General features: G+C 36.4%; 1 protein-coding gene across 1 annotated transcript in view; it reads right to left on the bottom strand.

Moving 5' to 3' along the window:
- Positions 1–12,052, bottom strand: part of PCDH15 (protocadherin related 15) — a 697,494-nt gene that overhangs the window by 459,049 nt on the left and 226,393 nt on the right. Inside the window, exon 4 of the mRNA XM_029919519.1 lies at positions 11,612–11,772. Within this exon, the coding sequence (XP_029775379.1) occupies positions 11,612–11,772 (161 nt within the window). The remainder of the gene's footprint in view (positions 1–11,611; positions 11,773–12,052) is intronic.

Below are 12,052 nucleotides of genomic sequence, written 5' to 3' on the forward strand. Positions count from 1 at the left end.
CCACATTTATAACTGAGAAGAATACTGTAGAAACTATATCTAAACTGAAGCAAGCCTTGTTTAATCTCAAGATATTTTTATAGGCAGTAAGGAAATAAAAAAGTATTTTGCCTTGTTTATACCTGGCTGAATACATGAACCTGGAAGGAATAAATTTACATTAACATATGCAGGAAGGTGCCATATAGCTCTGTATTCTAATACATACTGCATTTATGTCAGTAATTAAGTATGACCTAAATGTATATGTCATATAAATAATATGTCATAATTCAAAAAGTTTTAATTACTGACATAAATGAAGGCATTAAGGTCATGTGTAAAAAAATTGTGAATGCCACAAAGCTCAGAAGGATGGAGCATATATCTTACGACAAAAGACAACATCCAAAATCATTTTAGTAAGTCAGAGTAATAGGTTACACAATGATATATTTTTATTATAAGAAATTTAAATCACCTTATAGGTATTAACCAAGTATAATAAATGGCTGCACACATTAATGAGGAGATGTAAATGTGAAATCTTGATGAGTGAGAGATGAGTTTGCACACCAATGCTATAAATGAACTCTGGGAGCATTAGTACAAACTTCGTGTTCTTTAGTAACATCAGATGCAGAGACGGGTGGATGCCAGTTAGCCCAACTTTATGTGCAAATGGGATGCGAAATCTGAACACCTTGAGGATGTGTGATAAAGTCTGAGGGTATTTAGTCTAAAACACTCGAGATGCACCCTACATCTAAGTGGTTATTGTCAAAATATCTATACACTTATGTGCTCTTGTCTCAGAGAGTAGAAATCACAGCAATGAATTAAAAAATATCACAAAGCATTTTTTTCAAATAAGTAGAGGCTTTGTATTAATCCAAAACAGCACAAAATAGAAAGGGCCATCTTATATAAGCAATACTGAAAATAAGGAACCGCGAGGCAAAAAGATCACGTAAAAAGATTAGGTCTCTCCATTTCTACTATCAGTTTTAAAGTGTTTCCTTTAACAGATTTTTAAGGAAAGTCCAGCATATTTCAACTGTAACAACAAAAGAAAAAAAGTCACAAAGACAACAAAACAAAACAAAATACTTGTACTATATTTGCACTTGGCACCTCTCAGAGACATTTGGGTGAATTACATTTTTCTAAAGTTATCTATCTTCTGGATATTACAGAAGAGCCCCACAAAACCATTTCTTCTCAGCTTCTAACACTATATCAAGAGCTAGCACTGGACAGAGAGGTCACAATCTCTGTAAGTAGGGAATCAAATGAACTGTGCACCGAGCCCCTTACTTGGTCCTGCTAAGTGCCCATAAATTAGACATAACCAGGTCACTCAGAAATCTTGTCACTCTCAACTCTAGCTCCCTTGCAACTGTGAGCAGCATGGATAGAGCTTAGCTTGCAATAAATTCCAACCATAATGGATTGTGCTGAAGGCCAGAATTCCCAGTGGCTCATATATAACACACGTTGTAATCTTGCCTTGGAATAGATTCTATTCTGCCGCATAAGAAGGTCATAAATATATCAAGTGCAGCTCTACAAGTCAGTAAGAGTTTAGGGACCACAAAAGGATGAGAAATCTGAGAAATCTGTTAGGGAAATTTTTGTTTATCTTTCATAACTGGTTCTGCCAATTTTACCTTCCCTAATTCTCTTAAATTGCTTCATACATAACAGAGAAAAAAACTGTATATAAATTGTTTCAGGGTAATTATTCAAACCAACTACCATTCATATTATACCTAAACATGCCAACTATTCTCCTAATTTAAAAATGAATGTTTAACATAATACCTGAATGCATATTTGCATATTTTTATACATTAGTTTATATGTGAGGATAGGTTTTGATGCCCATAAATAAGGTTTTGGAAAGACATATGCCAACAATTGATGAAGGTTAGCTTTGAAGAGTATGGTTGAGAGTAGAAAGAAAAATCACCAAAAAATAGGTATGAATTTTGTGATTTGAAAAGACAAAAATTTCAAATTGTATTAGGAAGTTTGCAGACAATCACTTGGGATTTAGCATGCAAAGTAAAGTTTTTATAAGAAATTTATTGATGTGAGCATTGTTGATTGTAGCATACATCTTCCATCCAAGGGGGATTGAATTTTCTTCAGAAACCATGTTATTTGGAGGCCTTACTGATTTAATGAGAAAACACATTTTTAGCAAACCTGTATAAGAATTGATTTTCTTTTTCCTAAAGTAAAGGCCAACTTCAATCCTCACAGGAATGAATGGATTTTGTCATGATTTTTCTTCCTATGTACTCACTACCTTTACAAAGTGAAAATCTTCATTATTTCATAAATAACTAGAAGACAGTGAGAAGAAATGATATGTTGTTCACCTATTTTTAAATAATGAAAAGATTTAAAGGAAATGGCTGGAGTTATGAGTGTACCACACAAATTAAACTTTCTTAATCATAATAAATGGTATATTGACATAAGTTGCTTAAGGAACAAAGTACCAATTTGAAACTATAATTAGGTATAATGTAGTATTGAGATATATTTTTCATAATCAACTATTAAGGGCATTCACTTTATTTACTTATATTCATTATATTCAAATTTCAGTGTGGGTTGGGATTAGTATCATGGAGTCCTTCCTTGTGAGGTAAGCAAATCCTGTAAAACTGATATGAGATGAACTTAAATAAGTATAATGCAACTCAAAGAGTTTTGATGACTTTAGAGTTTAAAGCAAGAAAGTAAATACCAGTGTAACATTAAGAAATTTAATATATAGGGGGTGCTTGGGTGGCTGAGTTACTTTACTTAATGTTACTGAGTATAACCTTAAGAAATTTAATATATAGGGGGTGCTTGGGTGGTCTGACTCTTGAGTTTTGGCTCAGGTCATGATCTCATGGTTCATGAGATCAATCCCTGCACTGGGCTCTGGGATGAGCAGGGAACCTAGTTGGAATTTTCTCTCTCCCGCTCTCTCTGCCCCTCCCCCACTTGTTTGTTCTCTCCCTCTCTCTTTCAAATTAAAAAAATACAATAAAATTTTTAAAATATATATATTTTATGTAGTAGTGTCATGTAAGGCATGTCTTGATAGCAGATAACATTCAACTGATGGTCAAGGATAAAGGTAGTTTCTAAGCATAGATTTAAAAGAATACCAGGGAAGGCATAATAGCAATGTAAAGTTATCTGTTGACAAGGTCAGAACTGCATTTGTGTGTTTGGGGCACTGAATATAGAACAGGTTGAGACCTGACATATGGTGAGAGGACTATCAGGAGACTGTCCCAAAGTCCAAGTGCAAGCTGACAGGATGAGGCCGTGGAAGTGAAAGCAGGTGGTGTGGTAGTCATGGGGACATTGGCTCATGCACAAGCACGAGATGCAAGCTCCCTGCATGGCTGTGAACTAAGAGTCTACAAGAAGAGAAGGTAAGATATTTGAGATTTGCATGAACATGATTTCTCTCTGGTCAAGCTTCTAAAAGTTTGCCCAGAGTTTTGAGATCAGTGTAGTAAGACTGTGCCATGATCATATTTTTCTTTCTATTACTGTGTTAGTTGTTGATATCATTGTGACTATTATTATCTCATGCCCAATAATAACAAGGTAATATTGGCCAAGTGAGGCAATCATTTTTATTGTGATGCCCCTTCATTACTGAGACCTAATTTTCATGCCAGACAACAGATTTTGGTTGTTTTATCATTCACAATTCCTCATTTTAGACCTTCTCAATGTCTGCTCTTGATTTTTCATGAAGAAAATCAATGTAACTTTAATAAACAGAAATAAAAATAGGGAATAAAAAATAATAATCATCAAGGCAATACCTATGGACAAAGCTTGAAAACTGTCAAAAGCCCCTATGTATACAATGTCATATAGATGTTCTCTAATTAAATGCAGACATTGAAGGCTAGAGAAGTTTTACATTTTTTTTTAATTCTTGGAAATTTTCATAGGTATCATTTGTTTGTTAGCTTATTTTTTTAACACTTAATCTTAAGAATGTGCATCTATTCCTATTAAATTTTCTTTTAATTCTAGGTGGCCATAACTGCCCAAGTATTTCCATTAAGAGAAACTTTATGGCCTCGATGGACAGAGTACGGAAACCACAACTTAGACTTCCTTCTCTGGAGTACATACTTTCCCCTAACACTGCAGAACAGACAGGGGGAATGAGCGTCTGCCATGTGGCCATGCCTTGTTCCCTGGCTGTACCTGAGTCAAGTCTGTGAGGATGTGGGTGATCTGTCTCATCAACCAGATAAAACACAGTAACTGTGGTCATTTTCCATTGAAAGCTTACAGGACCTGGTGCAACAGAGTGGACACTGGTAAGAGCCAAAACCATGTGCAGCCAAAGAAATGGGGTGACAGAATTATAAGTAAACAGAAGACTCTGAATTGTTGAAAGAAGGAAATGCAGCACCTACACAAAGAAATGTACAGATCAGGTGGACCAAGAACATATAGTTTCTCCTGTCCCTGGTCAATTTACAATATTGCTAAAATCAAATTATTTTTCATTTCTATGATGTTAATGTTCCTTTTATTTACATATTTTTTTAAGTAGGCTTCATGCCCAACGTGGAGCTCAAAGCAGGGTTTGAACCCATGTCCCTGAGATCAAGCCCTGTGCTGAGATCAGGAGTTGGGCACCTAACTAACTTAGCCACACAGGTGCACCTATGATGTTGATATTCTTAATATTCTTCACCCATGAACTTCAGCTAATTTGAAGGCATTTCTGTGCCTTCCTTTTAAGACAAAAAACTTTGAATAAAATAAGAATAATCCTATAAAATTGTTTGTATGTTCTTTTCCTCCCAAATTCACATGTGAAAATACTAATGATCAATGTGATGGTATGAGGAGGTGGGGTCTTCGGCTGACTTGCAAATATGTCTCAATGCAGAATTTATTCAACTTTAGGCATGCTATTAAAAAGTACTGCTTCAAAAAGGCACATATGCTTTTATTGCACTACTTATAAAATGTATTCTGGGTGGATGAAGGTAAGAGGCAGAAATTCCTACACTTGCTGAGTTTCGGTGTCTACTTCTTATTCCCCTTTTAACAACATGAATCAGGTGATTAGGTGATGAGATTGACACCCTTCTAGCAGGGACCTAAGAGACCATCCTTGTACTTTTGCACAAGGTAAGAATATAAGAAATTTGCAACCTGTAAAAGACCTGTCCCTGACCATGCTGACACTAGGTTTCACACATTCAGCCTCTGCAACTATGAGAAATAAGTTTCTGCTGTTTGTAAGGCACTCAGTTGATGGCATTTTGTTATAGCAGCCCAGATGGGCTAACACACTTAGACAAGCATCATTGTATTTGAAAAGCTCTGTGGAAAACATCCCATTAATAAAAAATTTCCAGAGCACTTTCCCCTAAAAAGTAGTAAAATGAATTCTACTCCAGGAACCATAATATGTGTGGAGCTAGCTCTGGCAGTTGTTAGTAGGGTCAACCCCTGATTGTGGTCTCTGTTTTGCTATTCAGAGCATCCCCACATTTTTGGTGATGATTCATTATACTCATAAAATAAACAACTCAAAGACTTTTGGCAACAATCTAAGTAACTGCATGTCAGGAAACTAATAGAATGCAGAGGAAGCTACACTTCTATCGGAAAAAAAATACAACTTCAAAACACAGACTGTAATGAGAGTCAAAGAAAGACATTACATGATGATAATGAGGTCAGTCCAACAATAGGATATGCCATCTGTAAACATTTATGCACACAACATAAGAGCACCTAAATATATAAAGTAACTATTAACAGACATAAAGGGAAAAGTAGACAGCAATACAATAATGGTAGGGGACTTTAGTGCCCCACTTACATCGATGCATCGATCACTTGGACAGATAATCATTAAGGAAACCTTGGCCTTGAATGACCCATTAGACCAGATGGACTTAAATGCATACAGAACTTTCTAGTCAAAAGCAATAGGATGTACATCTTCTCAAGTGGGCATGGGACTTTCTCCAAGACAGATCACACAGTGAGACACAAAACAAGCCTCAATACATTTAAGAATATTGACATTGTATCATGTCCTTTCTAACCACAGTGATATAAAACTAGAAATAAATTACAAGAAGAAAACTAGAAAATGCACATATAGTGGAGATTAAACTACATGCAGCTGAACACCCAATGGGTCAAAGAAAAAAATGAAAAGAGAAATAAAGAAATGCCTTGTGACCACTGAAAACAGAAATATGATGTACCAAAACGGATGAGATGCAACAAAAGCAGTTCTAAGAGGAAATTTTATAGGATGAATGCCTACATCAGGAGACAAGAAAAATCTCCTAAGTTATCTAACTTTACACCTGATGGAACTAGGAAAAGAAGAACAAATAAAATCCAAAGTTAGAAGACAAGAGAAAACAACAAATTTCAGATCATACATAAATGAGAAAGAGACAAAAAGACAACAAAACAGAGCAACCAAAGTAACAACTTTCTTTGAAAAGAGTAACAAAATTGAGCAACCATGAGCCAGACTCATTAAGGAAAAGAAAAAGGATACAAATAAACACAGTTAGAAAGAAGGAGACATTACATCTGATACCTTAGAAATACAAAGGATCAGAAGAGACTATGATGAATAATCATATCTCAACAAATTGAGTGGACTAGAAGGAATGGACAAACTCCTAGAAACATACCATCTAACAAGACTGAATCAAAGAGAAATAGAAAATCTGTACAGACCGATTACTAGTATGAAGATAAAATCAGTCATCAAATCGCTCATAACAAATAAATGCCCAGGACCAGATGTCTTTGCTGGTCTATCCTACAAAGCATTCAAAGACAAAGGGATACCAATCCATCTCAAAGTCTTCCAAAATAGAAGAGAGGATTCTTCTAAATTCATTTTATGTGACCAGAATTACCCTGATACCAAAATTGGACAAAGATAATGGCAAGAAAAGAAAACCATCAAGACCTTTTTGAAAAAGAATCTTGATTTAGTCATCCAGTAAAATACTATGAATCCATTAAAAATGATTATATATACATACATTCACATGGAAGGAAGTATATTACAAATCACATTAAAAAGCAGGCTGAAACATCATGTCCAGTATGGTATTATAAAGATACATGCCAGCACATATAATATGTTTGAAATAATATACAGCAGGATAAATATTAAATAATTTCCTTAGATGGAAAAGTAATGTTTGTAAATATGCTTTTTATTTTCTGACATGTGTATCATAAGCTGATATTATTTTATCATTAAATAAAATTAAAATTTCTAGTTGTGATTAGATTTGGACTGAAAGCATGGGTTTACCATACTCCTTTACTACCAGCAATAGTCTGTGCTTCACATAAAACAGATGGGTGCTGGGTTAAGAATTTTTAGAATAAATGCCTTTAGACTTTGATGAATAAAGCTGTATAAGCACCATATCATCAGAGAGAGCAATTCACAAGAATTTAAAAAATTCAAAGGTTAATATAGGACATAGTAGACTTCAATGAAGCAGGAGCTTATGTTGAGCATTATTTTTTCCAAGTCACATGGAGATCACTTTCCATTATGGAAAATGTGGCAGTTATCTAAAGGCTCAGCAGAGTATTAGGACCACAGCAAATTACTCCAATGGGTAGGGATATAAAAGTACATATATGGTCAATAACTGTTCCTTCTCTTGCTTCTGTTTACAATTACTGACTTTGATATGTAAGACTCTCTTACAGTTTGAGAGTAAGAAAAGTAGGAAGATACTTTCCCAAGGCAAGATCTGTAACCTGGGGTCTACGTAACCTTGGTAGTTAGTGGAATTCTTGAATTTGATGTCAAATAATTTATTCATGTGCAAATAAACTTTTTCTCCAGAAATGAGTCCAGAGATTTGATGGAAATCCTAAGCGCTCTACCCTCCCAAAATGAAGACTTGCTAACAAATTCATCAATCAAAGAGCGTATTTCAGCCTACTATCCTTGACTCATCAATATTTAGTAACCAGCAATACAGTGAACCTCCAAGGAAAGATTTCTCTTTTTTTAGTTCACTTATTTGTTATCTATATGGGAGTGAGGGGATCCAACACTTGAACTCATAAACTGTGAGATCATGACCTGAGCTCCTGAGCTGAAATGAAGTCTGTTATTTAACCAACTGAACCACCGAGGTACCCAAGGAAATATTTCTTAATGATACAACATATTCCTTATATATTATAAAGATTTGGCAGGGTTTTTTTTTATATCAAAGTATTCTTTTCCCCTTTTACTGTCACTCTTTAACTCAATGGCCTCCATTACCTGCTAGCAGGTTGATACCACACACTATTTCTTTTATTCTTCTTACCCTTCTTACTTCTTCTACACTTCTCTTCTTCCTATGTTTATACTCAAACTTTTAATGCTTTGTCTAAATCTATCTCACACGTTTTCCCAAGAAGAATTCCCTGACACCAAAGACCAACTGCTGGGTGGCATGGCTAATGAATTAATTAGCTGAGTGGACTTAGACTCTCATTACCTAAACCGAACAGCAGGCTAGTAAAATATATGACAACAAAATACAACAAAAGAACAAGCCAGCAAAAATCATAGAAGGCTTACATAACATAGATAATCTTTTCTTTCTTTCAGAAAGACTTTCAAACAGTAAATATTGTATGGGCACCTGGGTAGCTCAGTCAATTAAGTGCCAAGCTTTGGCTCAGGTAATGATATCATGGTCAGTAGATTCAAGCCCCACGTCAGGCTCTGTGCTGACAGTTCAGAGCCTGCTTCAGATTCTGTGTCTTCCTCTCTCTCCAGCCCTCTCCAGCTCATGCTCTCTTTCTCTCAAAACTAAATAAATGTTAAAAATTGGAAAAAAAAAAAAGCAAAAACCATCTAAGATCTAGAAGGCCCCATTTGCATTTTAATGAAAAAAAGGCATGATGTCAGAATAAAATGAACACACTTAGCTTTGGAGACACAAATACATACATACATACATACATAAAGTCATCCCATTGTTTCCTTGTTCTCACTTCACCACAGACAGGGCTAACTGTTAAAGACTCACTGGATCTAAATCTACTGCACAGAAGATTATGGGGAAAAAAACATTGAATTAGGAAAACATTAAGATTCTTTCTACTTCTAAAATTCAATGATTCTTTAGAGCATATGTTATCAGCAAACTCTAAAAAAAATACTATATTTAAAGTACATACTCTATTTTGTGAACCTAACCTTGACTTCACAATGCACTATCGTCATCATTTTTACTTATTTCTTCCCATTATTTCAACAAATTTGATTGCCAGGTTGTTAAGTCACAAACATGTGAGCATATGTTTTTGCCTTTTATTTATAGTTTTTTCCTCTACAACATTCATTTCACACTTCACATTCTTTAGATGTTCACATCTACATCTTTAGGTAATTTAGGTAGGTATCCACTGACAACACTTTAATTTACAAAATATCTTGGCAAGTTTAACTTGATCATGGCATTCCTAATCCAAAAGAACATTTTAAATAGAAGGAAATTGAATTTTATTATTGTATTAAAAAATAAAAATAGTCTGGTGCACCTTGGCTGCTCAGTCTGTTAAGTATCTGAATCTTGATTTCAGCTCAGGTCATGATCTTTCAGTTCCTGGGATTGAGCCCTGCATCTGGCTGTGTCCTGACAGCATGCATCCAGATTGTGAGTCTCTCTCTCTCCATCTCTCTCTGCCCCTCCCCTGCTGGTGTTTTCTCTCTCTCTCTCTCTCTCTCTCCCCCTCTCTCTCTCTTTCTCTCTCTCACTCATTCTCAAAAATAAATAAATAAACTTAAAATCAACATGAATGAATCTTTAAATGATACTTGTGCATATTTTTTGCAATTGTTACTTTCAAGTCAAACAATTTTAAGTGTGTTCCCAAGGTACTGTTTTGGTTGAGCCAAAATGTCCAATAAATGCTGCCCTTATTAGGAAAAAGATGGAAAAATACTAGGAAAGCAGATATTTTTTAGGTAAAAATAATATTTGGCAAGTGATTAAAATAATGTTTCAGGTTGGACATCCAGAATGCCATTTATTGATACTGAAGGGTATCTTTTTCTCTACTCATTCAGACCTAGAACTTGTACTTTTAATAGCAAATGGGGAAAAAAAAAACAGTGCCAAATAGAAAGCAATTTGCCAGTAAACTAGTAAATTATTGTAGTTCGGTAGTAGGTTATTTTAAGAAAAGGAAGTGATATAAAATAACAGTGTTCTAAAAGAGATGAGTCTCCTACAATTCTCCTAACAGGTTACATAATGAAATGCATGCAACCATGAATGTGAACGCCCCTAATTAAGGCCAGGAAAGGGAGTCTGCTTGGACGTGGCTGGGGGCACTCTTGCAGCCTACCAGCATGTGTCATGATCCACAATGCTCTCACAAAATTTATGACTTAGGAAATAAATTAATCTAAGGCAAGAAAACTGTTTCTATTCCACTTTATACCTTCTTAGCTGACCAGCCAAAAATTTAAAGTGTGGGCTATAAACAGCAGTGAGTAGGGGGTGGTGGGGGGCCTGGAGCAGCATCCAGGCTGACTTTTTCCCCCATGTTGAACCGGACAGTGTCACTCATACTCTCCATTGCCACCCGTGCTTCACATCTGCTCAGTCAGCTTCATGTGGGGCCCCGGTGGACAAAGACAAACCAGCCTGGTAAGATTCCTATATCTGTGCCCCGCCCCCCGACCACAAAGCTCTAAGAGACTCTGAATTTTAGATGTGAATTACATCAGAAGTCATCCACACACCGTGTACCGTAGAGCAGATCATAAATCTGGGCGATGCAGTGAGATGATTCAGGCTCATTATGCTGAGTGTCTGACATGGGGATTTCATGACCTTGTAATTCAGGAGTAGGCATGTTTAGATGTACTCCCAAGGTCCCATACAATTACTGTCGTGCACGCCTGGCAACATGCACACACACGCACACGCATCTATGCACTCAACACTTAGAAGGCTACATAAATCTACCCAAGTTTCCCCACTTCAGATGTGAGACATTCAGCAACTTTGGTAGCTGACCTGTTATCACGACAAAATACGTTGGTCACATTGCCTTACTACTTAGGTCACAACTGGACTGGCATATCACCAGGAAACTCTTGTGAATTTAAGTGTTGTTTTTTTCCAGCTTTGTATGCACACGGTCACAAACCCATCCCTCACCCCATGCTCACTACTTACTCCTAGTGACAGCAGCCACCTGTGCTCCCCCCATCACACTGTGTCCTCAACCAGCCCCTCCTGCATGCCCACACTCAGTGTGTGTCCTCCTTCCACGTCCCCTGCTCTTCTAAATCCACCACCCCTTACTGCGAGCATCCACCCTCCCCTCGTTCCTGGGAGTCGGAGGGAAATATAATGGTTCTCAGACACAGATGGCCCCTTCTTTCTTATTCTTCCTCAAGGAGTTAAAAAAATGTTTTTGTTGATAAGCACAGAAAATAATCTCATATCATATAAAGAAAGTCCGAGATCATCATCAACAAACACATGCAGTTAATGATACTATAGTAAAGTTGTAATACAGGGACAAAAGGAAAAAAAGAGTCACTAACGTCTCTATCCAGAACTCTGCCTGTGCTGTTCAGGAAGAGCATTTGCTTGATGGGGTCCAGTAACACCCAGTAATCCACGTTGTCCTTTAAAGAAAGTTCGATGGTGGGGTCTGGTCCTCCCGCAGTCCCTTTGATCAGCATGTTATCCACGATAATGGTACCTGTAGGCCAGAGACATTTATTTGAAGACATAGTCTACTTGTATGGGATCTTTAACAGGATCATACACTTAAACCCCAGCTGATTGGCAAATCTGTTTTAAAGCAGAAAACATCCAGTGTAATATCTGGCATGAGATAGAAGATGTCCTGTTTCAAAAGGGCAAAAATAACCTTTATTCCACTATTTATAAATGCAACTTTTTTGGCGATGAGGGTGACAGGCAGAGATTGAGCCACTTGGTGAGTTTCATCATCTATTTCTTGTTTCCCTTTTGACAAC

The sequence above is a fragment of the Suricata suricatta genome, chromosome 2 (assembly GCF_006229205.1).
Source record: "Suricata suricatta isolate VVHF042 chromosome 2, meerkat_22Aug2017_6uvM2_HiC, whole genome shotgun sequence".
Taxonomy (NCBI): Eukaryota; Metazoa; Chordata; class Mammalia; order Carnivora; family Herpestidae; genus Suricata; species Suricata suricatta.